The 27,651-nt window shown below is 51.5% G+C and overlaps 7 protein-coding genes across 7 annotated transcripts; 3 read left to right on the top strand and 4 right to left on the bottom strand.

Moving 5' to 3' along the window:
- Nucleotides 1-121: 121 nt before the first annotated feature.
- Nucleotides 122-1,758, top strand: CGCS363_v011609 (uncharacterized protein; the record flags this gene model as incomplete). The annotated part of the gene is made up of 5 exons (XM_036643458.1): nucleotides 122-797; nucleotides 898-1,087; nucleotides 1,161-1,334; nucleotides 1,474-1,666; nucleotides 1,756-1,758. The coding sequence occupies 5 exons, from the start codon at nucleotides 122-124 to the stop codon at nucleotides 1,756-1,758; spliced, it is 1,236 nt and encodes a 411-aa protein (XP_036492250.1).
- A 3,229-nt stretch (nucleotides 1,759-4,987) lies between these two features.
- On the bottom strand, nucleotides 4,988-6,734 carry CGCS363_v011608 (uncharacterized protein; the record flags this gene model as incomplete). Its single annotated transcript, XM_036643457.1, has 3 exons — nucleotides 4,988-5,580; nucleotides 5,654-6,646; nucleotides 6,719-6,734. 3 exons carry the CDS (start codon nucleotides 6,732-6,734, stop codon nucleotides 4,988-4,990), a joined length of 1,602 nt encoding a protein of 533 aa, XP_036492249.1.
- A 2,452-nt stretch (nucleotides 6,735-9,186) lies between these two features.
- CGCS363_v011607 (uncharacterized protein) lies at nucleotides 9,187-9,914 on the top strand (the record flags this gene model as incomplete). The annotated part of the gene is made up of 2 exons (XM_036643456.1): nucleotides 9,187-9,570; nucleotides 9,660-9,914. 2 exons carry the CDS (start codon nucleotides 9,187-9,189, stop codon nucleotides 9,912-9,914), a joined length of 639 nt encoding a protein of 212 aa, XP_036491629.1.
- Nucleotides 9,915-11,016: 1,102 nt separating this feature from the next.
- Nucleotides 11,017-11,358, bottom strand: CGCS363_v011606 (uncharacterized protein; the record flags this gene model as incomplete). The annotated part of the gene is made up of 1 exon (XM_036643455.1): nucleotides 11,017-11,358. The coding sequence occupies one exon, from the start codon at nucleotides 11,356-11,358 to the stop codon at nucleotides 11,017-11,019; it is 342 nt and encodes a 113-aa protein (XP_036491603.1).
- Nucleotides 11,359-12,834: 1,476 nt separating this feature from the next.
- On the bottom strand, nucleotides 12,835-15,879 carry SP2 (Subtilisin-like protease 2; the record flags this gene model as incomplete). The annotated part of the gene is made up of 6 exons (XM_036643454.1): nucleotides 12,835-13,775; nucleotides 13,843-14,062; nucleotides 14,117-14,235; nucleotides 14,313-14,586; nucleotides 14,650-14,952; nucleotides 15,028-15,879. 6 exons carry the CDS (start codon nucleotides 15,877-15,879, stop codon nucleotides 12,835-12,837), a joined length of 2,709 nt encoding a protein of 902 aa, XP_036491632.1.
- Nucleotides 15,880-23,914: 8,035 nt separating this feature from the next.
- CGCS363_v011604 (uncharacterized protein) lies at nucleotides 23,915-24,673 on the top strand (the record flags this gene model as incomplete). Its single annotated transcript, XM_036643453.1, has 2 exons — nucleotides 23,915-24,017; nucleotides 24,120-24,673. The coding sequence occupies 2 exons, from the start codon at nucleotides 23,915-23,917 to the stop codon at nucleotides 24,671-24,673; spliced, it is 657 nt and encodes a 218-aa protein (XP_036491631.1).
- A 1,393-nt stretch (nucleotides 24,674-26,066) lies between these two features.
- trt5-1 (Methyltransferase trt5) lies at nucleotides 26,067-26,990 on the bottom strand (the record flags this gene model as incomplete). Its single annotated transcript, XM_036643452.1, has 2 exons — nucleotides 26,067-26,771; nucleotides 26,829-26,990. The coding sequence occupies 2 exons, from the start codon at nucleotides 26,988-26,990 to the stop codon at nucleotides 26,067-26,069; spliced, it is 867 nt and encodes a 288-aa protein (XP_036491570.1).
- Nucleotides 26,991-27,651: the final 661 nt, after the last annotated feature.

Here is a 27,651-nt window from a genome sequence, read left to right as displayed (position 1 = left end):
ATCAGCTCCTTCAGCACTTGGAAACAGTGTAGTAAGACATGCACCCAGATTCTTTGAAATTTATCAATTTTACACGACCATCATCTTCTCAACAGACAGTCTGACTGATTGCCTTAACAACATGCCTTTCAGGGTAGTTATCATCGGAGGCGGCCTCGCGGGCAATCTTCTTGGCTGCGGGCTCATGAAGGACAGTGTAGACGTGAAAGTTTACGAGCGCGCGGAACGTCATTCCACGCGTGAAGGTCTTCAAATCCGCCTCACATCACCGGCATTGGCTGGCATGCGGGCGTGTCTCGAGACCGACCACATGCTGTCCATTATCAAGAAGTTCGGCCCAGCCACTGAGGCTAAGGCTGAAGCCCCCCGAATCTTCCACAAAGACTGGACGCAGCTCATGGATTTGAGCCGCTTCCAAGCCTACGGCAAAAACGCACCTATCACACGGGGCCTCTTACGCGATTGTCTCGCTGACCCCCTTTACGAGGCTGGCAAGCTTCAGTACGACACCGCCATGGAGCGTTACGAAATTTTGAACCCCGGCTCCAACGATGAGAGGGTCCGCGTCTGGCTGAGTGACGGATCCTACGACGACTGTGACGTCCTCATCGGGGCGGATGGTGGCTACTCGAAGGTTAACAAGTTGGTCGGCCTTGAGAGTCTCGACTACATCCCCAGGCATGTAACCCTCGCCGCCAAATGTAGTCTACCAGTCCAACGGTTCGCGACCATGTCCAAGGAGTTGCTTGGTGGGCCAGTGATGTGCTGGGCGGATAACAGGCATATCTTTTTCGGAGGTAAGTGGCAACCACACATAGAGAAGGAGGAATGTCGGCCCAGCCCCACCTCATTCGCCGTGATTCCCATTTTAGACCCTTCGCTAAAAAGTATCATTAGTGTATCTTCCGAATAGGAACGTCGGGGAAGAAGGAAAGAAAGCAGGCCGGGAGTATGACGAGGACGAAGCCTCGTGCATGCTCAGCCTAGCTGTCACGAGAGAAATGTTGCCAAAGGATATTCATGAGCGCTCTCTAGACGGGCAATACGACTTTTTTGCGGAAGTCATCAAGGATTGGGCGGCACCGTTGTAAGTCCAGATCGTTGGCGCTGTTACTTTCCTTTGCGCGAGATCAGAAGGATTTGTACTGACACGGGAACAGCCACGAGATGATTGACCTTATGAGAGGCGCTCCTCTCCACATCTATGTGCCCAGGGTGGCAAAGCGACCGGTTAAGAACTGGCGGCAGAACATCCGGACGGAAGATAAGCCAGAGCTCGGTCACCCTCGAATTTGGCTAATGGGCGACGCTATTCACGCCATGCTACCGCCTCGGTGAGTTCAGTATTCACGCCTGCCGGCAACCGTCCCCTTTCGGAATCCCGCTCGGCGCCAGACGAAGTTGTGGGGGTAACATCCTCCCCAAAACTCTCGATCTTCGCCCCCACCAGAGCATCCGCTAACCGATGCACAGTGGCCAGGGCGGAAATCAAGCCATGTATGACGCCGGCAAGATACTTCCATTTTTGACAGGGTTAGCGAGCCAATATTCCGGCAAGAATGGCGTGTCGACTGAAGAAATGGCCAAGGCAGTCATTCAGTATGAGAGTGAGATGATACCCCGAGCGTTTGACTGGGTGAGAAAGAGCGGCGGTGATAACTTCATTGTAAGTTGAGATGCCATTTCACTGTGGTTAAAGCCATCTACCCGTTTCGGGCGCTCTAAGCTAACTTCAGCGAAGCCCTTGAACACCAGTGAGGTATCCTCGAGGGCATTCTTGTTCTTAGCGGGTCAGTGGCTGAAGCTTTTGGCGTTCTTCTCCAAATTTCAAGGGCTCTTTGGCAGGACCACAGCGGTCGACGATACCCCGGAGTTCAATATAATTTAGGCCGTGGCCTTGTGGAAATCTTCTGCACGAAGCTCTGATGTCTTGTAGTTAATATGAAATTGATCGTTATCGTGTTTTCATAAATTCTTTTGCGCGCCACCGGAGCTGCACCCAGCTCCTGATGTGTGACGAAAAGGAACATGCGAACGCCGCAATCGAACGGCTGTTACCGACTCATCCTCTCCCAGGAAGATACAAGCTGTGTATGACAACCAGAATTGAAAAGCGCCATCAATACTTACTACAGTCTCTATGGCCATGTGGCAATCACTTAAACATGGCCACCCTAATTTCATTGTATGGGATCCGGCATGGTCCCTACTTGGGTGGAGCGAGCGCAAGACTACCTACAACGGGGACTACCTACGAAGGGGACTACCTACGAAGGGGTCCTTTGGCTTGGATCAACTAGAGACTGCCACAAATTCAACTTTAGAATAAGTCCATCGAAGCGTTTTCAACGAGGAGTCTCTTAGGACGAGCTCAATTCTATGTGTCAAGTCGAAATCTCGGAATGACCAACTCCTGCGGAATGTGGGGCCGGATGGATATAAACTTTGCACCGGCCCCGGTGCTGTTCCGCAGATCGGATTCCCTCTGAAGCGGGGTCTCACTTATCACATTGGCAGCCAAATGGTGAGACGGTATGCGTATCTTGCCAAGAGAACGCGGAATGGTCCGGAAAATCCGAACAATCTCCATCTTTGTTTCACTCGTATCTTGAATCTTAAGTTTCCCTTCACCCGTCTTGGTCACCTGCCAGGTTTTCTTCTGTGACCCGTGTTGTGTTAGCTCACTGCTGTCTTTGCCTCATCAAGTCAGCATCAGTTAATTCCCTTGCAATGACTTCAATTATCAAGTTGTACGGAGACTTCTTCTCACCCTTCACCATTATTTGTCTTTTCACGCTTCATGAGAAGGGTTTGTCCTTCGAACACGTCGACGTCAAGCTCTTCAGCCACGAAACCAAGGTATGAGTCTTTACGTAGTTAGCCACAATGACAATGGCAGTCAGATCTTCTGACCCGTCCAACTGCTGATGATTCGTTGCATGCAGCGGGATCTTATGAATGCCAAGCACCCATTCGGGAAAGTGCCCATCGTGGAGGACATTGACGCTGATGGAAACATCACGAAAGTCTGCGGTAGCCGCACTCACTCAAGGTAACAAGTCGAGACTCTTGTGCTGACCAGATGTGGCATGGCACAGAGTGCCGAGCTATTTCCCGCTGGCTGGCGGTGAAGTACGCCAGTGAGGGCACTGCTCTTCTGCCCAACGTTGAGGATCACAAAGCCGTCGCTCGGTTTGAGGAGGCCGCGTGTTTTGAGTCCTCGTATCTTGCCGCGTCATCTATCACGTATCTGAAGCAGAAAGTCGTGCACCCGTACGTAGCTCAATCAGTCTTGTTGCAGTTGCAAAAGGAGGACTTTGACTTACGTGTCATATTAGGAAAATTGGCGTTCCAGTTGACCCGGGGGCAATCGAGGAGTCTCTGCACCAGGTAAAGGCCAACTTGCAAGTATTCGACCGCATATTGTCTGCGCGGGAGTACTTAACAGGCAACAATTTCTCCCTGATAGATGTTTGGTCAGCAATCTTCATTTACTGCTTGCTGGAGACTGACCCCGAGTTTCTCCAAGACCTGCCCAGCTTGACTTCTTGGTGGAAGAGTGTTAGCAGCAGACCGGCCTGGCAGAGGACTACTGCTCAAATTGCTTCTCGCTGGGAAGCTATGGAATGAAAGTTGAAGATTCTTTGTACAAAACCAAGCAGCAGCCACCAGAGTAATCAAGATGGGGATCCGGTTAAAGACTTTCGTGTGAAGCTGTACTCATACTTTATTATGGAAGAATCACCGGTCAAAGACTGCAATGTCCTTCGCGTGGGGGATTGAACTTGTTTTTGACCCAAAGCCTTGCTGTGCATACTTGGCCTTGCTATGGGTAAAGAACACTGAACAAAGAATGACGATTTGCGGTTTTGCAATGAAAGCTAAATGTAAAAAGATAAATCAGCCCGAACTCGAGCTGATGATTACTAAGACGACTGATGAGCCATGAATGTCCCAGTCAATCTTCCTGAGCAGGACCCGAAACACCGCCGTTGGAGATGATAGATCCAATTTACCACAAGAAGTGCAAGCTCGCAGTCGAGTGCGAGCATTCCATTGTTTCCTGTCGCGAGGTTCTCGTTGCTGATGGTCTCAGGGGTCAAGGTTTCCCAATCCAACCAGAGCAGCGCCGTGGCTTGCAACATGGCCCATACTCAAGAAATGCCAAAATCATAATTTGTTCGAACATTCGGACTCTAGATTAACCCCTCTGCGTGATACCACACGAAATATCTTTTGTATGCGAGTTTGACGCTGAAACCCTCCTTTCTTTCTTGTAGGTCCAGGTGGCAATCTTGGCGTGTTCTCCTGAAGGCTGAGTGTGGACTTTGCCGGAAGTTATTTGCGACACTGCTCCAGCTCTATCGGACCGGGCATGAGCGATAGATTATGAGAGCCAAGTTTGATCGAAAACCACCTGGTCTGCTACATTATCAGCGGGAAAATGTGGAACCCAGTTTAACACAGTCGATCCAGACTGAGGTCTAGCCATCCAGATACTTTCAGCTGGAAGCACCTTTGGAAATTACCCTTGTTGCAACTTCACTGGGCCAAGATCCTTCTCCATGGAAGATTTTCTTTGTAAAGAGATCGCTAGATACAAAGATACTAGGAGCCTGCCATTTCATCGGTCAAGGGGAGGAGGGTGAGTGGAGAGGCGACACAACATTGCCGCGAGTGCAGTGATGGTGGCGTCGGCGTCTGGTTGAGCGGCGAGGCAAAATGCGCCGTGCTGACGGAGGGAGTAGACATGGCCTCCGCAAGGTGCTCATCGTTTGTTGTCAACTGTCGCGTCTAGTTCCAGAGTCCGTCAAGGTCCCTAATGGCACGTACTCAACCTGTCGCAGTTCAACAAAAGCTTCCCTCGCAGTGGGGCCTTTGGAGTCGAGGCAGATCATCATTTATGAGCAAGTCAAAATCAAAGCCTGACTCAAAATTTTACGATTACAGCTAAAGAAATCTCAACCGAGAACATGCGTATAAACACTTAACCCGAACTTGAATAGATATCCCCAAGGTCCTCGCTGGTAGGTTTCCCAACGGGAACCTCCAGGCCGCCAATCTCTTCATTCGCCCTCGCAGGACTACGGACCTCAACCTTCTCCTTTGCCTCCGAGCGCCCCGACTCGAATCGTTCCAGAAGTCCCTCGCTGTCGGCTGCATGTAAAGCTGCCACCGCCATGCCCAAAATGGCGTTGCAGATGCTACTATAGATAGGGGCATCTGAGCTGGCAATCCCTGACCCCATTCGAGACAGCTCACAGATCAGTTCGAGCTGGTGATATAGCTGCTCACTATTCTGTTCATCACTCCGGCTCATGATCGGCATGTCATCGTTGCAAACAGAGTCGATGCCGCAGTGGTTGGGCGTGCCGGCCAAGATCTCACTTGTCTCGAGAAAACGAATTTCATCCCCATCGGCCTTCGCTCGGGGCCTTTGGGCAATGCATACCCGCTTAGTCGCCCGCGGGTTCTCATTGTTGCTGTCATTGTCTTCATGCTTCTCTACAGTTTCTTCTGCTTCTAATTTGCGCTTGCATGCGCCAGAGGCACGCATCGTCGTTTTACCATTGGGATTGCCTGGTATAGAGTTTTAGTAACAACCACTTACTTAGGTAAAGGGGATGCAACCAAGTTGGGGTTAAAAGCTTACCTTGACGACCGACGTGCTCAATCTCAGACTTCTCAATCGCATAGAGGAACACCACATCATCATAGCCATTCTCATGAGACGGCGTGCACTCCCTACTTACGTCAGACGTGTTTATGCGGCTATCGGGGCCGTTGGCCAACCTTTGGCTTTCTTCCTGGCTCTCATCATCGTCGGAGGTCTCGTTTGTCGTGTGTTCGTTCCCCATCGTAGTCTCAATGGCGTACTCCTTGAATAAGGGGGCGGAGAACTCCTGGAACCCTTCCCAATCCAGCTCATCAGAGGAGTTCCATTCCTCTTCCTCCTCGTTGGAGCAAGAGTCGCTTTCTTCCGAGGAGTAGACATACGACGACTCGTCGCCGCTGTAATATTCAACATCCTTATCGGGGGAAAGGTCTTGGTTCTCATCGAGCCACCATGTGAAAAAATCATGTTGGATGTGATGATCGTTGCCGACACGAGGGGGTGATTCATTGTTCACGTACCTAAGCGGAACGGAAGACGTAGGTGAATCTGGTGTAACGGGAGGCCCAGGTGGAAGTAGAGACCGAGTAGGAACGGGCGGAAAGGAGTAGCTAGGCACATAGCTAGGCACCCAGCTAGCCGAATGGATAGGATCAAAATAGCCCCTACTCGCAGCCATATCTGTGGTGAAGTAAGACTTGGTTGGCTGATAATTCAGTGTCGGTAACTGGGCTGAAGCAGGGTCTTGGGAAGCAGGCCCTTGGGCTGATACCGCTAACCCATAGCCACCATGAGCAGAAGAATCGCAGGAGGGAGGGTAAATGGTGTTGGAGTTCCTGTCAACAACAGGGACAGACACGGTGTTATCGCCGTGGTCATGGCAATCGTCGCCGCATACCGTGACGCTTTGTTGGCTGTCCTGGGAGCATCCATCGCAGCCAATTTGGCACGCGCTCTGGTGACCAATCAATTCTTCCATCAGGCCACCTCCCTGGAACGGGGTTGTCTCTGCCGTAGGGCCCCCGATCGGCGCTGTAGTCAATTGTTAGATTGTGTTCTTGACACCTACACTGCGTCCCTGGTGGCTGCCTGAAGATGACTTACGACGACTGTTCTCCATGCTGAATAATGAATGAGTTGAAGAAGGGGGAAAAAGTGATGTGACAGCGCAACAATGAAGGCGTTTCGTCGACAATTTAAGTAGATGGTGTGTTTCCAAGGTTGACCGAATATGTCCGTAGATGCGGTGGCTTGAAGACTGGTCGAACTCTGTTGGACACGGTGCCTGTGGCTTTTGAATAAAAAGCTTTCACTTTAGTGGAGGCCTCCTAGCTATTCCAGTGTCACGAGAGGTCCGTATCACCCTACCTGCCTCTGGTAACAATAACGAAGAAGTAGAGTGCGTGCATGCGTCATGAGTACCCGCCAATGTTGAAGTTTTACGCAAGAGACAGGTTGCAAATCACCTGCATTAAGTCGATGTGCACGGGTACCACGGAAGCGGTTAAATGTAGACCAGATGCAGAGGCGAGGAGTTGCGATCGGCGAAAAGACTTGGGGCCATAGGGGCTGGCAGCACTCGTAACAACACCCCCAAATATGCCCTCTATGCCTTGATGAAAGGTCCTAGAACGCCCAGAACCAATTTGTCACGCGAAAATCGACGCTTGCCAATAGTCTATGTGACTCAGACAGGAGACACAAAGTTAGCTCGTTTGATACGTTCATAGGTAGATGACGCAGCACCCTTTGAGGCAATAGATATTTACATCGAGTGGAACGGCTGGGCATTAGTCCCCCGGGTCAGAATTCCGATCATTCAGATGACCAACCGATGATCTCTGCCCCTGTTGGTTTTCTTGAATGGGCTCTTCGAGCAAGTCCACGACAATCATCATGGATGGTGCGATCCAGATATGGTGTCTTACTCTGTACCCTTTTACGGAAGTGACACTGACATCTAGTTACAAGCCAGAAACGCGTGAACGGCGCGTGCGACTCGATCTCCCCCTCATCTCATGTCAGCATGAACCACCTGGCTGGCATTCTCACGGACGGCGCATTCCAAGATCCAATACACGTCTACCTACAACTTTAATGATCCCTCGACCAGCTAGAGTACGAGCTCAAAGTCGATATTTGCTCGGTCTGTCCTTCATACTACCTCGTTAGCCATGACATCATGAATGTTCCTAAAAACGTACGACACACTCGCGGGTACCCCTTTGGTCAACCGAGGGCCCACAAGCGAAGTGTCCCTCCCAAGCTGCCAAGGTCCGCTAGAAAGTTGCTGTAAGGTTGAAAGGGTCGCTCTCCTGTGTGAAAGAAGTTCTGTACCGAACGAGTTGCAAGTTCCCAGCTCCGCCACACAACTACTGTAGCAACAAGTCCAGTTCACAACATATCGTTCTGTTCACCTGATAATTGCCGGATACTCTTATAGTTTTTGTCCAACGCATAATCTCGCATCTCAAGACTTCCTACGTACACTCCTCCATCGCCGAACTATGGGTTAAATGCCACGATGCTTCCAACGCCACCCAACAAGAAGCAACAGTGGTCAACATGGCACTACTTGCCCAGAGAGATCCAGCCGTAAGCCGGATCGCCAGTCTCAAACTGGAGCATCTCGCAGTATTCTTTATCGTGGATGCCGGCAGTTTCTTCGAGATCCAACCCGCTTGGGAGTGGCCGAGCCTTACCTCGCTTACTCTCACTTCAAGGTTACTCACGCCGGAGGGGGATCTGGTTGAAATTGAAGCAATGCTTCGGGCAGCGGCAGCAGCAGCTATGAGAATGCCCCAGCTGGTTACTATGGAGATTTGGAACGGACGAAAGGGATTAGCAGCGCTCTTTAGGTATCAGACGTTTCGCAACATCCAGCAAGCAGTAGTTCTTTGGAAGGGCACATGGAAGTTTGCCATGAAACCATCCATAACCCAAGCTTGGGAAGGTGTGATGTATCAGTATATCGGTTGGAGGCTCGATTTCGTTGAAGAACAGCTGGATCAAACGGCTATCAAGTCTCACGGAGATGCGATTCAACACTTGATGCATGCAAACCAGAATATTCGCCCAGTCTCTCTGCGGCAGATCCAAATAGAACAGAAAGCTCTAGAGGGCGTTGGCACTGTATATTGTTGATACCAAGAGGAATTATAAAGGCAAAGAAGCACATATAGTTCTGAGTAGGACACAACACCACGAGGATGTTCCTATAAGGTATGTTCAAGTTTTGGCCAGGTGGGTTGGCCGTAACAGACGGGAGTGTTTGTTGACACTGCTGTGGAAGGCCCGGATGGGGCAGGCACGTCTGGGCGACCACTGGGTCTTGCTGGCGCTGCGTTGAAACCCACTCGACAGTCACTTCGCATTCACTGCGACTGCTCAAGTAGATTCCTACTTCCTTTCCATTCCATCAACAACAACAACCTGAAAGCACCCTACCCACAAACCCAGCCACCAACCTGCCTACCTTGGCTCGGGCAGCTACCTCGTCCAAGCTCCTTCCGCACTCAACTCAACACTGTCGACGCAGTACCAGACGACACAGGCTGTGTCCTACTTCCACGATGGCAGGACCCAGGCTATTGACAACCCAGTTCAAGACATCGCTGCTGCCGACAAAGGAACACGACTGGGCTCAGCTGCTGGGTTTTCTGGCCTGTTTCGGCAATGACGCAAATAAAGCCTTGCCGCCCTTTGCCCCGACCGTTCTCCTTGTCTCGACTGAAGTACTGTCGAGGCTTCTGCGCTCATTGACTCAGGACAAGGTTACCACCGTCTTCGGCCACGGTCTCGACATCAGTGTCCATTTCTATACGTCGCCTGCTGTTCTCAAGGATGTGCAGACGTCTTCCCTCGACGATGGTGTCTGGAAGAACGTCCTCCAAGGCCGCGTGACCACATCAGGTCTGAGAGAATGGTGCGAGGCCCAGGATAAGAGCTCAAGGCTGGTAAGTCGGACCGTGCCGATGGTTCTATTTCCTTTCTTCTCCTTTCCCTCAACTTCCAACTTCTCTAACTCTAACGCCTCTGATATCAGACTGCTCAAACCATCTTCTTCTGCGACATTGACCAGGCCACGAAGCCCGATGCCTGGGGACCAGCAGCGCTGGAGTTCTTCACGACAGATAACAACGGCAATATCAATGAGATGGACGGAGAATCGGAGGACTTGGAGTCTGACCAAAAGAGTGACTCGGGATCGTCGGTAACCGCTGACGGTGAGGAGCCAGAATTGTCGAAATGTTTGAAAGAGAGCTACTGCGGCGAAGATTCGGTGGAGGCTGCGGGTTGATTTGGGGCAGGCGGGAATCTAGAAGGTGTACATTGTAGCCCCTTACGGGCGAGGATGGCGATGAGCGGTCAAGTAAGCTCCGATATAACCATCCCAGAGGGAGACGATGGCGGTCTTCACTTTCCGCAAACCTCAAGCGCCCAACCACACACCACCCGCGAGTTACACCGTTACTTTCAAAGCACAATACAGCACCATCTCGATTGACCAAATCTGATACCATTGAATCACAGCAGGCCGGTCCAGGGAAAGCGAACCCACTGCTTCCATGGCGGAGATGCTCCGTCGCTTCCAGCGCCAAGACTTTCGGCCTTGCTTATACGGCACCTGCATGGGCAGTGAGTGCATCTCAGCGTCCTTTCCTTGCGCCTCCAATGGCCCGAGGATGTGAGAAAAGCCCGACTCTGCCCCAACGAAAGCTACTGCTTGGCAGTTTTCCCAGGAGCTACCACTACTTCAGGGCCACTTTCCACTTCGAAGCTACCATCAGCAAAGGAGCGTTTAGTAAGGAGCTCTGACGATGGCTGTCTCGACGCTCAATGGACAAAGAGAAGGGTGATGACGATACGAAGCAAGACCTAAGACCGCATTGTCATAAGAGGGGGCAGCATCCTTTCCTTGGGACCGGGAAGAGATGAGACCTTGAACGGACAGCACGTGCCTTTGAACGGCGTGGAATCCGAGAGGGAGGCAGAAGTGTAGTGACTGGTCTCCTCGTTGACCGTCGGTGTTTACTCCAAAAAGAATACAATGTGTAGGTGTATCCTTCCCGGTCCAGGTCGATGGCATCACATGGCCTCTGGTCGCGCGGTCAGGTCTTTCTCCCGTTGATGTAGCCATCGCCAACTCCACGCACATGGGGACCAGATCAGAGACATCGTCGACAAAAAAGGGATGATCGCGGTCTGGCATTGGGGATATGGCGACTTCTGGAACGAACTTTGGGATTGGTTATGAGTTCTCGCATAGAAAACTACATCTATGTTCCCCCGCTTCAATACACGCCCGCCCACTGCCCAACTGCCTGCTTTTTCCACCCACTTATGCATCCAGCCCGTAATTCTCTCCAGCCCCTTTCGAGTCCATGTCTCGGTATCTCCATCTAGACATAGGGAAGGAAACGGGGGCCTCCCAGGGGGCGGACGTGGATCTCGTAGCTGGATTCCGGCAAAACATTCTGAATCGTGGTTTCAAAGTCGCCGATAGCTGCCGCGGTGATCTCGCAGCATGTGGCTGCCTCGATGAGTATCTTTTCGCTGTTGCCCTTGAAAGTTCTGCAGGTAGAACCTTTGGCGACCAGCGGTTCCAGAGCCTGCAGCTGGTCCAACAACGCGGAGGCAGTCTCGTCTGTTGCAACGCAGTTTGTGATGATGATGCGGATGTAGCCTTGTTTGAGACCGTCATTCTCCTTTGGGGCGGCAACGGGCTTTGGCTCAGCCTCCATCGCTAGAAAAGCAGTATTAGAAGAAGTCCAGTGGAAAGGCATACCTCAGAGGGCAGCAACACATACCTTTTGGCTTCTGCGACTGGGAATTGATACGCTGCCGGCGATGTTTGAGAGAGTCAGAGCAGTCCTGGGGCCGAAGTGACGCTGATCGAGTGGTGGCAACCTTGGCTTCTGTCGCAGTTCAAAGCGGCGGCCGGGGCTGAAAAGAGGCAATGTCGCAGAGCCAGGAAGTGTTCTTTCCGAGGGGAAAAGAAGCGAGCCTTCTCTAATATGAGGCAATCGCGTTGTTGAACTTGCTGGGTAAGGTTGCGCGTGGGTAGGTGGGTGCCTGCTGGTTGCAAGGTCTAAGTACCTAGGTAAGGTAGGCAAGCAGGCAGGCCCGGAATAGAAGGCACGTCGGTGCGGCGTGACTTCCTCGACTGTACTTGACTCAACGCGACGCCATCACTTGCTTCATCTCGCCGCCTGCCCACCAGACTGCGACGCCCCAAGAGAAAGCGCGAAGGCTGATGTGCTATGCGTCCTTCCGTTTACATTTTGAGTCACTGCACACCAACCTGTAGCTGCTACTAATGTGGGATACTCTTTGGCTTCTTTGAATCAAAACATGCCAAAAAAGGAAACATATCAAGAGCTTGTCCTCGGCTTTTGGCCCGCCCGCATCTGGAACCTTCAAGAGCCGTCAGAACTTTTCAAAGGTGACTTCCTTGTGAGCCTTGTCCATAGGGATAACACCCAGCCCACATCTCACGCCGCCTGGAGTTCTCCCCCCCCCCCCCCCCCCCCCCCTCTCAAATGTTCCAATTCGGCTGGGTTGAGGCCAGACCCAACATGAACACGACCCCGCCGTGCGATGGAGCTTCTAGCAGCCTCCGCTCATTCAAATCAAGTCACAGCATCAACATAACTGCTCGCAACGAACGTCCGCTTGTCACTTTTACAAACAGGCCCATGATTAAGCCCAGCATGCTCACATTATCCAGCAAGCCCAGGCAGTTCCACTGCATAGTATGTTGCCCGTCCATTTGTACATTGGGGTTGTCTTTGCGCTGACTGGCTCTGATTGCGGTACTTCAATGTGTTGATTTAGCAATTCTGTTTCATTCTATGCGTAATAAAGAAGGGTGGTTCATTCAAAACCGGTATGCAACACAAGTGGACGTCTTTGTTATCGCAACCATGCATGAGAAGACGCATCTCTTCCCAGTTCAGACTCCTGTTAAAAGGTACCAAGACCTCCAGAGTATCTGTTGTCAGTGTGAGGCCGGACCAGAGATGAGAACTCAGCAGGCAAAACTCTAACGCCATTAAAGCAATAGCTTGCTATCAACAGGATCTCCGCAAGGGGGGGCTAGCACATCAGCTGCAGCTGCAGCAATCCCCACTAACTCCATCGGCGCAACCAATCGATCTCAACATCGCTCATCATATCCAATCATTGAATCATCTATGCATTCTTCTAATTTATATACGTTACTGGGTCATAGTCAAAGAAAGAGGTGCCTCTGAACCACCGTTGTTTGTCGCGCAAATCGAGATACTACCCCCCGAGAAGTCAATGTACATCAATCCTGCACCCGAGGCTCTGTTTCCAGTGAAATACTTTGGCCCAGAACTATCGTCTCCGATCTGAATTTCGATGCCATCGGAGGTGGTGTATGAAAACCCGTAGTTTCCCTCTTGGATATTCAGACCAGTAGTCGGGAAACAAGACGTCGTTCCACTCGCAACCTTCTCGTCCAACTTGAAGACCTCCTTGCCGGCTGGTGCTTTGACGGCCTCGGAGGGCTCCTCAGTGATCTTGAAGGCTAAAGTGCCTGACCCGCCAGATCCGCAGATCTTGACCGAAGAAGTTGACTGGGCGAGGAAGGTGCCTGTCCATGGTCCCTTGGATTGGTGATATCCCTCGTCTGTTGACCCTGTCTCAATGCTCACGATCATGTCTGGGCTAACATCGAATGAAAAGCCGTACGTCGTTCCAGCTGTTGCACTAAAGGCGTTCGTGGGAAAACACGCCGAAGTACCAGCGCTAACTTGCTCGCTCAGTGAGAAGAGCTCTTTGGGCGCAGGTGGAGGGGGTGGCGGCGGTGGCGGCGCGGTCGTCGCCGCAGGTGGATTGCTGGTTGTGGCTGGAGGAGGACTAGGAGTTGCAGAGGGTAGCGCTGTCGTTGACGAGACTACCGAGCAGGCCTCGCCGCTGAGGTCCTGTCTTTTGAACTTGGCGCTCCGCCCAGGGCGGCTACAGACGGCACCCTGACCGTTGAAGATAACCCGTCCCCCGTCGGGGGATCGCTGGTAGGCCATATCCATGAGGAGCTTTTGCATGTTGGCGGCTACCTTTCCAAACTCGTACAGTTCTGGGTATTCTCCTAGCGCAAGAAGGTACGCTGCAAGACCGGCCACAGCAGGTGCAGCTGGGATGCGTCAGTTAGGAAAGACTGCTTCCGTTCATTGCATCGACCATGGGCTGGAATTACTGACCATAAGACGTGCCGCTATCCTTTCGTGTGCCCGAGAAGTAGGAATTGGCAGCACACTGGATCTGAACACCAGGTGCCATGACATGAACATGAGGTCCTCCTTGACTGAAGCTGGCATTCTTTCCCGTGTTATCAACGGCTCCGACGTTGATGACTGGAACGCCTTCTGCGGCCATCAGAGCCGGCCAGGTATTGATGTCGGCAGCCTTTGCTTTTCCTCGCTAGATATGTAGTCAGCTCACAGGATTCAACGCGTAGTTACTCCGCCTACATACAGCTACTTCATCACTCTCGTCGTTTCCAGACGCCGCAATGACGATAATGTCCTCAGCAATCATTTCATTCACATACTGTTTCATCGTGTTCTTGTTGAATTCAGATGCATCTTTCAAAACTTCGCAAATGTTAGTTGATCAGACTTCGATCCCACGCAAAAGAAGACGTTGCAGATGGCGGAAAGGTTGTACGTACGACAGCGCGAAAAGTTTACAATAGCTTTGCCCTGTAGCTTTCTCGACCTGACGTCTTCCACGATCTTGTCAAGAGCGTCAATGGTATCGGAAGAGTCGGTTCTGGCTTTGACGATGACCAGGTTGACCTGCTTTGCAACTCCGAACTTGGGACCGTTGATCTTGGATCCGGCACAGGTACCGTGTCCAATAGGATTGAGGTCGTTTTCAATAGACCCTTCTTCCTGAGAGCCAGCGAATATCCAGCGGGGTTTTACAGCCATACCGGTGTATTCCTGGTCGTTCAGTTAGATTAGTCAACTGCAGCACGTAAATAGACTAGGAAGGATTGTACTTACAGCATTTTTAGTATAGTATCCACTGTCAAGACTATAAACAGTAATGTCGGCTCCGGCACTATCATCATATGCGTAAGTGTTGAGAGTTTTGAGGTCTACCCCCGGCGGCTGAGAAAGCATGATGAGTTCTGTTGGGGCACCGGCCTGCTTGACCACGGCGCGCTTTCGAATTCTCCCGAGCTTGTCAAGCGACTCCGTCCACCACTTCTCGTGGACCTCATCACCACTGGGGTCTCTTTCCTTGATCAGCACTGATGCGCCGTGATTGTTGCGATACTGCTCATCAGGTTCGGCTCCGCCAACCTGCCAGATTTGTGAGCTATTGATCAGAGTGATATGCGGCAGTCTGGTGTAGCGGGACGGAAAGACCTGACGTACCAAGGGATTTTTGATGAGGGTGTCACGTTGCGTGGTGGTGACATTGGCGGCGACGAACAGAACCTTTCTACCCTCTGTTACCCTGTAATTCCCTTGGCCAAGATCCTTGTCGATCAGCGCGAGGAAGTCTTTCTTGTCCTGATCTGTGGCACCATCTTTGGGGTAGATGAGATGCGGTGATGGCGTTTCGTTCGGCACGGCACTCGAGGTGCTCGTCGGGGCTTCCGTAGTCGTAGGTGCCACTGAGCTGGAAGACGGAGGTGGAGCAGATGAAGGTGGTGCGGAAGATGGCGCCTCGGGTACAGAGCTAGGCGGCTTGTTTGGATCATCCGGATCGTCAGGTTTGTCACCGGACGAAGAGCCGGCAATGACAGATGCGCCGGCCGCCACAGCAACCGGGGCGGCCCCGGCAGCGGCACCGGCGATGGTAAAGAAGCCACCACCGGGTCCTCCAACGACGACAACGCCAACGGGAACAACGATCGTGTCTCCATTGCTGACCGTAGTGGTCACTGGTGCGGCACTGCTCGTGGGTGCTGCTGAAGAGACAGGGGGGCTCGTGATGGTAAGTGGGCGGGTAGTAGGTGCGGCAGAAGACGGTGGCACAGAGGATGGTGGCACAGAAGATGGTGGCACAGAAGATGGTGGCACAGAAGATGGTGGCAAAGACGAAGGACGGCGGCTGAATGAGGGTGCGACACTTCCCGTATGGGTTCCGTTCCTTACGGGGGTGGCTCGTCGGAGGATCGGAACAGCATTGTGGTATGGTTCGCCCTGCAGGTCAGATGCTACTGCAGAGAGTGAAAGAAAGCTCAAGATGACAAATAAGGAGCGTTGGGCGTCAAATTTCATATTCAATTAATGAGAGTGAACGTTTCGAAGGAACGTGGGTGAAAGAATGTAGAGCGATCGGTGATGACCTATGAACGTCTGACCAAGCCGACATTTCTCGCGCTTTCTCTCCATTCATATGAAGACAGGTCTTTTGAGGTCATACCCCTTAGACTTGTCAATTGGAAACATTGTCATTTACTTAATGGTCGGTGTCTAAAAGCAGCAGTATAATGCAGGACTTTAATTTTATGAGAATTTCTGCTAAGACGATATCCTAGACTGGCGTAAGTGCCAGGCCTCATTTATGATTTAGTGCATGCTATTAGGGTTGCTTGGTCCTTTTCCATATCTGTACCTTGCTGTATATTGTACCTCGGCTTCGCCGCTGACCTCGAACCTTATTTTGTTCTGGATCCCTCCTATGTCTCAGCAGTTCGCGGGCACACATTCTTTTTTTGGGGTCCCGAGGCAGGACTGTCACTACTCCACGAGTAGACATCCCTGAACGGGAGGCCATGTCTCCCACGTGAGCCCCAAACCTTAGGAGTGGCTCTCACAGTGAGGATTAAAGCCGTGGGACATGAGTTGTGTTCAAATTGCACTCAGCAACGCTCACTGGGTCTCTTCTTTTCTATTTCCCTCCCTTTCTTTCCCAGCTTTCCTGGCTTTCCCGACCATCATGAAGGGCTTAAAGAGGTGGTACATTTGCAGACTGACTTGGGAAGCAGGTCAACATAGACACGATTGCGGGCGTTTTCGCAGGGGGAAGCTGAGCCTAGTAATGGTCAAAAGCCGAGCTATCTTTGGCGAAGAACAGGGGGTTGCAAGTTTCAGATGCAGGCGCCGTAGGAAGGTGGATGCCTGAGCTGATTATACCCGGCCCCAGGGTTTCTCGTCCTGCCGCGGTTTAGCCCGCAATCATCCGGCCACCGACCTCGTGTATGTAAGGTAGAGAGGTCATTGCTCGGATCTCTCGGCACTGTTGAGATATCACAACATTCTTTTTCTGCTAGGGCTTCAAAGCATCCTAACTTACAGATGACGGAAACAGCGATTGAAATCACGGTATTTCTGCTTTTGCTGTTATTGGTGAACACTTCAACCTCACAGAACCTAATGTAACCAATGACTCATGCATAATCTATGGTTTCTCCATGATCGATCATGTCTTTAGCGCCAGATATGTATGCATTGGCTGACGGATATCGGCGATGCCAAGGGCAACTGCAACTGGTTTAAGCGGGAAGTACAAATATTTCTAGAAAGTCAACAACGGTTTCAGGAACGACACTCAAGGGAGGCTTTGCGGGCTTGACCTGGTTGCAAGCACGACTGGATACATCTAAAAATGCGAATCCGATGAAAGCTTGCTATAGCAAACGAAACTTTCTTCCGATTGTTGACTGCGCCTCCGGGCGGCAAACTGGGAAGAATAAGTTAGAAGGGAAGAAAGACTTTCTTCCGATTGACACGGCCCCGGGGAGATAGGCAACGGCGCAACTGGCCACTGAATGGAAGTCGCAACCACGCGATGCCCAGGGTACCCATTCCAAAAATACTCTTGATAGGTGCCCTACGTCGGCCATTGCATCCGCTTTACCCATCCCGCCCTCCGCGCCGTCTGATACTCTCTCTCTCTCTGAACCTAACCTTACGTCGGGCACGTGGTGTGCACGCGACATCTCAGGTAGAGAAGGGCCGCTACGCACTTAACACGTCAGCCATCGCAACGTCGAGCGTTGCGGTTCACTGTACTGTGCTCCTCACCTTAGTGATGGACCTCAACAGAGTCCCGCATGCTCTCGCCATTCTTCCCGCGCAATGACTTTCCACTATAGGCGATTGACTGGACACAAACTGACACATACGACCATACCCACTGGAAAACTCGGGATCCCGTCCGCTCTCCCATAGATAAGCTAGTGAGGGCTGGAGTAGTAGTCGGGTCGGTGACGACCGGCGAATGCCCGGTGTTGTATGTTTTTTGCCGTTCAGTTAGCTTTTTTATCGTGTGTGTCTGCCCCCTCGGATGTCTTTTCGGCTGCTGCCCATGCTGCCCATGTCGCCCATGAAGTTTCGTCGCTTCACTAATTTTTTAGCGGTTGATTGATATTTTTCCCTCGCTGCATTCTCGAGCGGTGTACTGATGACATCCCCTGGCAATCCTGTCTGCCTATGCCAAGTCGCAGCCGATATGTCTGTCGCTCCATCTCGGGAACAGTCCTTTCCCGGCTGAGCGCCTCGCCAGAAGCACACTTTGCCATCACTGCTGTGTGCTGAGACCAGAGACAACCTAGCCTGCTTTTAGCACCATTCTGTGCCACCACAGCAGCAAAGTCTGTGGCAGCATCTTTGGATCAAATACTGCGAATCAATGCGACTTGGGGCATAGAAAGACCATGCTGGGCGACTTATTAAAAATGAACATGAACAAAGGACGGGACGTATGGTGGCTAGGAAATGATAGAGCTTTGGAGCAGCAAAAATGCGTCGTGATGGCGAATGGGCGACGGTTTCTAGGCCTCGAAATGTGGGCGACCGACGTGGTTGAGACGGACAGCGTGAGCCCTGGTCTTCTAGAACGATATCCACCCTCGAGTTGTGCTTGAGAATGTAAGGAGTCAATAATGAAGCGAGGTGAATGGGCGAACAGGCGCGAGGCTGGTCGAAGGTGTCGTTTGTGCGACTATGATATTGCAAGACGTGGTTGAAGGCATGCCGCATGATGAAGCCAGAGGGACGCCGCGACCACGACTTCCGCTCAGAAGAACACCAGAGAATAGGTCTTGAGGACATTGAGCGCACCAGTTTTGCATCCGGGCGAGTCTCCCCGCAGCGTCGCTCGGGCACAAGATATGTCAGGGTTGTGAGAGGATAGGGAGTAGCGGGATTTGGCAATGGTCAGCCTTTGAAGAGCTCACATCAGTATTGTGTGAACCAAGCCGAAGGGGAGAAGGAGCATCAAAACTTGGTCTGGGAACTAACTTTGAGCAGATGGAAAGCCATCGTGTGACTGACCTCTATCCATGGCTGTGTAGTGGGCGTAATAGTGTCAGCCGGATTACGTAGGTGTCCCAGGTTGACTCGGTGTTGCTTTGTTCGTCTCTTGAGACTATGTATCGTGGAAAGCTCCGGCATTATCTGCCCGAAGAGCAAGAGAAGTTAGCCGTGGATTCGGTGTTTAGAGATCCCGGAGATTCTGGGGCCGTGGCAAGACCCGTCCGAGGCGATGACGCGCTTCGTGGGAACGATGGCCCTGAAATCGTTGGTCCCGGTGGTGATTCGAAAATAACTGAGAATGATCGAAATGGAAGGGAAGCTTGGCAAGTCAAGTTGTCGCCTCCAAGTACCCCCACACCCGCGTTGACGAGGTAGGTGCAGACTCGCTGGTACCTGCCTTGGGTGAGAACTGCTTCCCTTAAGGCCGGCCCTTCCTTCGCAGTATCCTGTCCCGTGATTTCCACGTTCCATTGGATGATTCTGATGACGTCTGGAATCAAATTTACATCCCACAAACCCTCTTCCACCGACTCTTCATCCCGCAACACCCTCATCCATCGCCCTTCTCCAGCTGTTCAACCGACGACAACATGGCCGACCGCAGGGGCTGGGCACACTCTGCTTCCGCCTCAAAATCTTCAGAGAGTCTCCGCGAGACCTCTCGTCCTGAGACTACAGCGACCGCCGCAATCGAGTCTTCTCAATTGCAAGGATTGCCCTGCTCCTGCTCCATACGACCCATTCAGCCGATGCTGACCACTCCGCACAGCGGGCTTCGATCTTCCTACGCTACCAGCGCGCCGTCGGCATCAGGAACAACAGCAAACATCACACCAGCGACGGCCTATTCGAGAAATTCTGTCTACAGTGCAAGCTACGATCAGGTCAATGACCAGAATACCTGTGCTATTGATTCAGCACCGCTCAACTCCACTGCACGAAAGGAAGCCAGCATAGACCACACTGGCACCTCGCGGGTACGAAGAGCACTGAGGAGATCCACAAGGACGACGATAAAAAAAAACGCCAACGGCCTCCAGAAAGCGACTCGCTTTCCGTATTCGGGAAAATTGGCAGAAGATGCCGTTGACGTCAGCACACCATGGGATGCCCATGGAACGCCAGCTCGTTTGAAGATGGTCATTCGTTGAATCTGGTCCGAGTCTGAGATGGCGGTCGCGAATCCAATTTGCTAACCCTGGCATTTTCTCGGAGTGAGCCGTGACGCAACGTGGCGGAAGATGGGATGGCGTCAAGGTCTGTGGGCGACTTGGTATGCCAGATCAAGAGGGGTCGGGCATTGAAGTCGACCCAGTGTTTAAATTAGTCGAGAGCAGAACCAGAGAGTACGTTACTATTACACAATGTGCATGGCGTATACTGGTGAGTCCTTGCTCTCTCTCATGTCGAGTTGATGTCTTGAAATGTTCGAAGCGGAACGTAAGTGGTGCGCGCACAAGAGAGTTTGCAGTCTGCTCCGAGCAAGCCGCAACTGGACATGAGAGGAATATGAGCTGCTGATAGGCATGAAGATGGATCATTGCCTCAATTGCAAATCGCACGCGACTCTCGCTGGCTGACCTGATTGTAGTGACGGAAAAGCACACGTGAAGGAGTCAGTGGGCTGTCACATAATCCTTTCTTGTTATCCTTCGGCCCATGTGAATGGCTGAACTCCGATTCCGACATACAGGATGGCATCTCAAATCCATTTCTAACCCGTATGTTGGCATCCGAGCCAGCCATCACTCACGGCAAGGCTGAGCAAGGCTGAAGTCGCCAGCTCGTGTAACGAAGACTGCGAAGCCAAATTCCCAAGCGTTTGTGGTCAGATCATAGCCACCGGTATTCCCCGATACATCCCCGCTCTGGTGGTTGCGAAGATTCAGGCCCTGATCAATGCGGCGAGGCGTGACATCGAACTTTTTTCTGAGAATAATGACGGTGGGACCTACACGAAGTCTAATGGTCCGTGAATCCATGGCTGGGGCACTTGACACGATCGGATGCTTCTTTCGGCGCCAGAAGCTTGTAGGTCTGGGATGGCCATGCATGGTTGGAATTTGATTGATTCTTTTACTATCTACTAGTTCCCAGAGCTTCAGCAACACTGCCTGCCTCCGACTCTAAGCATGTTGACTTGGAGCTACCTCGCCTACTCGATGATGACGTTGCCATACGAGGCAGTGTCGGCGTGTGCGCACACTTGGATCAAGTGCAGTCTTGTTCATATAATGACGGAAGGTTCATTACATCTTGGTATTCGAATTCAGGGGATTTGTAAGTGAAACCGAAATTCGGATGACCCCTTTCATAGCTTTTATTGTTTGGACATTGAAGTTAATGAAATCTAGACTACTGCCAGTCTTGCAAAGGGCTAAGAGGTGACGCTCCTTTCTAAGCGTCTTGGCCACGACCTCAGTGTGCATGTGTTACTTGTCGTTGTTTTTGGAACACTACGTCACGAAGGCTTCAGGGTAGGTGGCGGGAAAAGTGAGGTTTGGATTGGGAATTCTGAGTGAGATGAAGAAGTAACTCTAATATAAGGGTCCGCGCATAATGCACAATTCGCCACAGATATGTCTAGTTCCGCGTATAAGCCATTGAACCTCTCAAATATAGCTTATGTATTCATACCTTGTGGTCTTTGAGCCTTTCAGGGCGTAAGCGTGCATCCGAGGTCCTTATTGCATGTATTCAGACACTTCTCGAAGACGGCATTGCTTCCTTTCCCGAAAAAGCAATCTTGGCGGCACAAATTGCACTATGCGCTGTCAGTTATGGCGAGCGTAGTAAGAACAATTGGATAGCTTGCGTACCTTCGTGTCCGGGGGAGGTGGGGCATCGGCAGGGCGTGCAACGGCAGTGCCTGCGAAGAGGGCGATGAGGATAGTGGAGAATTGCATCCTGGGATAGTATGATAGCGTCGGTCAACGACAACTATTAGCGCTTTATGAAATGGAATAAAAGAGGAAAAGGAGAGATGTTGTCGGTTGGTTATAAGAGTGAGTTAAGCAATACGCTGGAAGCTGTGTGAAGTGTGTGGAGGAATAGAGCGAGTGACGCTTCTTTTAAATAGGTGTGTTCATGGGAATAGTCCAAAAGCAATTGAATGGTTACTGTAGTACAGACAGGGTACTTTTTGGAGTTCTATCTGGTGATCCGTAACCTGACTCGATGCTATGTTCAGCTGACACAAACTTGACACAACGCCGGTTCAAAGGCCAGCCAAAGACCCACCCGTAAACAGAATATCAAAGACTGAGTTGCCTGTGGGAGGCCCTGCCGGCCGGGGGCTCAGAGCCTGCCGGCAGTTCAATCCAAGGCCAGCACGCAAGCGTACGCTGCAACTGAAGTAATCGTCACCTGTGATTGAAGCCCTCATTACGCCTAGTTGCGGCCCTCGTCGCGCGCGCTATAAGTGAAGGTCTCGTCCCGCTGGGAAATGATTATGGTTGAAGGTGTGGTGAATAAGATGCGGCTAATAGAATGCTTCTGTAATGGGGCTGGGGGCCTACGTGGGCAAACATGCAGGCTGCACGGGCAATGTAACCGGCTGCGTGGGAGAACGAATTTGCGCATTCTACGGATGACTGTTGAGACGAACTCTCCCGTCGGCTGTTACTGGTGGACCAGCACTCTGAGACACTAACTAGTTCATCTGGACAGGAAGAGAGTCGGTAGGGCTAAAATAGAGTTTTAGTTACGCATTTAATTAGCTCGGATGCTAAATTGGTTCAATTGTTTTCGTAAAAAGCATTCTTGTGATTTCTGAGGACAGCTCAACAGTTTCACAGCGTCTTATAACGCGGAATAACTTGAGGGGTTTTGTCACTAGCGATTGACACACAATTTTTCTCTTCTGAACCCAAGAAGGCCTCAAATTCTGTCTCCATGCAGGCAACCAGGCAACCAGACTCCAGAACCCAAACGCTGCGGTTCTCACAAGTTTGTTGTCAGCGGCCGCCTTTTCATGTCCGGACTCTGACGATCTTGCGCACAAGAGATCATGTCTTTGATATCGGTTTGAACTTGCATCTGCCGGCCTTGGCCATGAGTGCACATGTCTACATTGCCGTCTCAATGCTTGCAGCCTGGGTTCGGTTGTGTCATGATATCTCCAAATAATGATTAAGGACACGCATGCGGAGGAGCAAATATAATCTAGCTAGCGCCATGAGATATATAGACTGAATCTAGGCTAGAAGTCTGCAAATACTGCGCGCGTCAGCCCCTTGGTCTGGTTGGTTGGGAACGAACAGGTTCACGTCTCGATCTTCGGCATGCTTTGAATGTCTGTGTTTGCTCTCGTCCTTGTATCGATAGGACCTCGCTCGAAGTGTATCGGTGAAGTGATTAAATGCTTGGAATCTGTCGCTGAATGACAACCATCAGCAACATCAGAAAGACAAATACCGGCAAAGGACATACAACACCGGGCGTTCGCCGGTCCGACTACAACTCCTCTCTGATCCATGGATGGGTATGGATGTACGTGCCAGGGCGTGGTCATCAACATCACTATGGATGTGAGCAGTAGCTTGTGCCGGAACTCGTTCCCGGTTTCTTTCGAAAGAGACTTTCGGAAGAAAGCTAACGGACAATTCGTGTCTGGGAATGAGTGCACGCCTATTATGTATAACCTGACATCCTATTCCTGGACGACGGAATTCAACAGCCAATTCTATTTCCCTGGAATCTTTGCGGTGATACCCCGATAAGGGACAGATAAGCGCCTGATAACGATAAGAGGCAGGGACTTGGTTGTCGAGGGCAACATGCCACACAATGCACGCAGGGATGCCATGCGCTAGTCAAGGTGGACCAATTAGCTGTCGTCGCGCGACTCGAATTTCTGTTTTGTTTTCCATGTTTTTTCCCCATCACGTCGCGCAGTCAGAACCAACCGAGATATCAACGCTCAAGCCTTCGTCCTGAGTCTGCGCAACGGAGCCAGTCTTTCCACATCCTTTCCGGTTCGGGTCCGTCTACCATGTCGTTTCGCAGGACTCCCGCGCCGCCGTCAAGCGGCCGGCGCCACAATTCCGTCATCATGTCGTCGGTTTCTCCCGAAGCTACCCGCACTCCCCGGGCGCAGGACACTATGCCTCCCCCACCACTCTCCGTACGCGTTCCAGAAGCCGACGCAGAAACAGGTTGGTGCATTTTCCCATCTGTTGACGGTGTACACCTGGCGCAACAGCATACAGCATAGTCGCGATGGCCATCGCAGCCGCTGACCAAGATTGTATTCGTAGATTTCCCCGACGCCGTCATCCTCGACCACTACTTGAACCCCGAGACGTACCGCGTCACTTTTGACTGGAAACGCGTCGGCGTCCGCGAACAACTCGTCATCCCCGAAGTGCACGCTCAGCTCATCGACCAGAACAAGGTCCTCGACTACTGGCACCAGGTTTACCTCACCACGCGCCAGGTGCGAGAACAGGCCCTTCGCTGCGAATTCTACCACGTCTTCCAGATCCTTGACCATCGGCGTCGGGGGAGGGGTACGAGATCAGGTTTCCTCCTGGTGCAGTGGGTCGGCTACTCCGATGACCCCGAAGAAGCCACGTGGGAGCCCATCACCAAGATCGACAGAGTCGCGCCGCTGGACGTGAGAGATTATCTGACCAGAAAGCGCCTGTGGAAGAACCTGCGCCCATGGCCCGCTTGGAGGAGAAAGATTCAGGACCACGAGGACGCACGCCAGAGACTCATCGCAGCCCCCAGTCTGCTGGATGAGGCCAACCAGCGCTTGCGCTCCGAGTCAACCACGAGGTTGTCGGCGGATCTCGGGCTCGATAGGTGATGTTGCGTGGTGATTTCGTCGTGAATTCAATGAAGCATCACACGGTCCACACGCATCCTGCTTGAATACCAACCAGCTGGATGCCCCTACCCTGCCGTCACTTTGGTGCACCGTCAACAGCTAAAAGACTGAGGCAAATGCGCCTCTGCCCCAGTCTCCAAGGGGATTGATCTAGACTCGGCTGAGAAGAACTTGTTCGTAAGCAGGCCCATTGCATGAGTCGTCAGTAGAATCCTAGGTGACGATAGCTGATATTCGCAGACCCTATCAGGTAACCTCTATTCAAGAGCAACAATGGTCAAGGCGACGGGGATGCACGCGATGTCCGCGAACCATCTGCATTAGAGACGATGCAGGCACATGCCGAACAACTTGTTCATTCTGGTTGGCATTCATCCGAGATTGAGCGTCGCAGAGGACTCGTCGGGACTCACACAAAGTCCCTTCACAAATGGTCAATGCTGACAACCAGCTCATTGGCCAGCTGATACCTCGTATCAGTTTTCGCATTATTGCGAAGGGTATGCCCGTAAACTAGCATGACCCGTGTTGGACAGTCGGGCGGTGTGTTCATTGAATAAACATCAAGAATACTGCCCTAACTAAAGTGTCGGGTGAACCCGGGAAGCCACTTCTTCCAAGCTGGCGATATTGCCATCATCGCACCTATCAATACGGAAGAGTCCAAAACCACCAGGGTCAGAGTCCAATTTCCTCTACCATGTACAAACGTCTGAGATGCAAAACAATTTGAGGGCGCTGCATAAAGTCAGCAGAACGGAACCTGAGGAGCGTACCACTAGCCACCCTTTGGCCTCACTTCAACTCGTCCGGGTTGATATTTGGTTGAGCGATAGCTTCGAGCTGTTCAGGCGGTACACCACGTATGCCGAGCGCATCGTCACTTTCCACTGGTCCAGGCGATGTGAATTTGGATGTCGGCTTCTTTTGGTAGCAAATTATTAATTCCTAATGAGGGAGATTTAACACTGTACTCAACTTGAACTACGTGATGCTCTTGCGCGCTGCTGAATGTAAGCTACCCGGTGGCCTTTGGAAACTGCTGGTGTCCATCCCGCTAATCCCGACTTGAACATCGAGTAGAATCATGGCGGGGAGATGTCATTCGCGGGGCGACCTGATGCGGACGTGTTTTCGCAGCTGATACAACATGATTAATTCAGGCTGGCTAAATTACAAAAACCACACGGTGTCGTGCGCGCTATGAACATTCATACAGAAGTAAAAGATCTGCAGCTTCTCTTTCGGTAACCATTTAGGACTCAGACTACAAAGTTTGAATATAATTTATCTGTATGTGGAATAAACGACAGGGCAAGACACGTCGCGAACTTGCTGCGAAAGCGTTCTCCTTGTTGTAATCCCGCATGCATTAGGCTTCACGAACCACCTCAAACGCAAGTAACCGCCACTGTGAGTCCCACCACGACGGCTTTGTGACGCCGAGTCGGCCCCTCATGTCATCATCATCGTACATTTCCGCCGTAACCTTCCAACGCGAGCCTGTCATCTCAGACAAGTCTGTCCATAAGGCCTCCCATGTTCGCAAGTTATGCCTCAAACTGGGCTTTCCGTTCATTCCCAGGGACACCTCAATACCTTCGACATGTCCTATGGTGTGACCCAAAATAGCCACACCAGGCTCTGACTTCAGTAGCCGAATAATTCTCCGCAACGCCTTCAGCTGATCCTCCCGATCCCATAGATGTAAACACATTCCAAGATGGGCAGAGTCAAACTGACAAACCATAGTCTCGAGGACGCCATCCTTATCTTCGACAACGTCACCTACGACGAAGTTCGCGTGGAGGGACTGTTTGTCTCGAAACAACTCGTAGCCAGCGTCAATAAAACCCTTCTCAATTTCGACGCCAACAATGTTTTCTGAAGGAACGCCATCGTAAACTAACTTGCGTATGTCCTGTCCAACACAGCACGCAATGTCTAAATGCTTGGCGTTGGGTTCCTTAAGTCGATTGACAAGAGAACTATAAAGAGGCATGCGATGCAGGTAGAAATCCAAAAAAGAGAAACGGCCAACGCATGGGTAGGGGAAGACACTCCAGATTTTATCCCGCTATGCCAACCATTCAGTGAGGCCAAATTCTCTTGAAGTGCTCAAATAGAAACGTACCAGTGTCAATACATGGGCTTCCACGTTGTCTGGGGAAACCCGCGCATACGTCTCTAGAATGTCTCTCGCATTTTCCAGAACATCGATTCCAACGCGAGTGGTGTACCATGGAGCCGATGTGTCGCTATCCCCAAGTACAAGTGATTGTTGATCCACATTCATTGTGACTTCGCTGTGCTCCGTTTCTGTGGAATGGACTGTGATGAGTAGCGTGCGGGAGCAGGGCAGTTGTCCATTTTGTTGGGGTCAACTTAATATATAGTCAAGCTTACTAATAACAAACTCGTTCCTTTGTGATGCTTCCCCGCAAGGTGCTATGCTACTCAAGTGCCCGACGTCGGGCCATGATTGCCTCATCGGGGAATTGATCACCGATGCCGCTTTTGACTACGTCCGCATCTGAAGGCTTTCACTGGACAAATCCTACTATTCCCTTTGCATTTAAATTGAGGCGGCTTTGTTGCATCTGTGCGGACAGAAACTTCCTGGCAACTTGGAGCACGTTGCGTTTTGTTTCCTGCAGACACAAAGTCAATCTTTTATACAAACTGCCAGGGCATTTGCCGAGACATCATACGATGGCGACGCGTTCAGTGGTAACCATGCTCATCCGTGGACCTGGTGTATGGAATTACTAAAGCAGGTTAGAACTATCTATGCACAGGAAAATCAATCAAAAGCCCGGCCAGATTTCATCGATTTTCGTAGGGTGTCTTGCAGGGCCTGCGGAGTTTGACAAGATCGGACAGCGCAGTGGGCAGACCTCAAAAACTACCTGAGCATCGGATAACTACGCTTACGAGGAGTGCATGCCCTTGAACAA

Source organism: Colletotrichum siamense (genome assembly GCF_013390195.1).
Source record: "Colletotrichum siamense strain Cg363 chromosome Unknown KSG_Cg363_contig07, whole genome shotgun sequence".
NCBI lineage: Eukaryota > Fungi > Ascomycota > Sordariomycetes > Glomerellales > Glomerellaceae > Colletotrichum > Colletotrichum siamense.
Note: the sequence above shows the minus strand (reverse complement) of the source record. Positions and strands in the feature narration are given on the sequence as shown.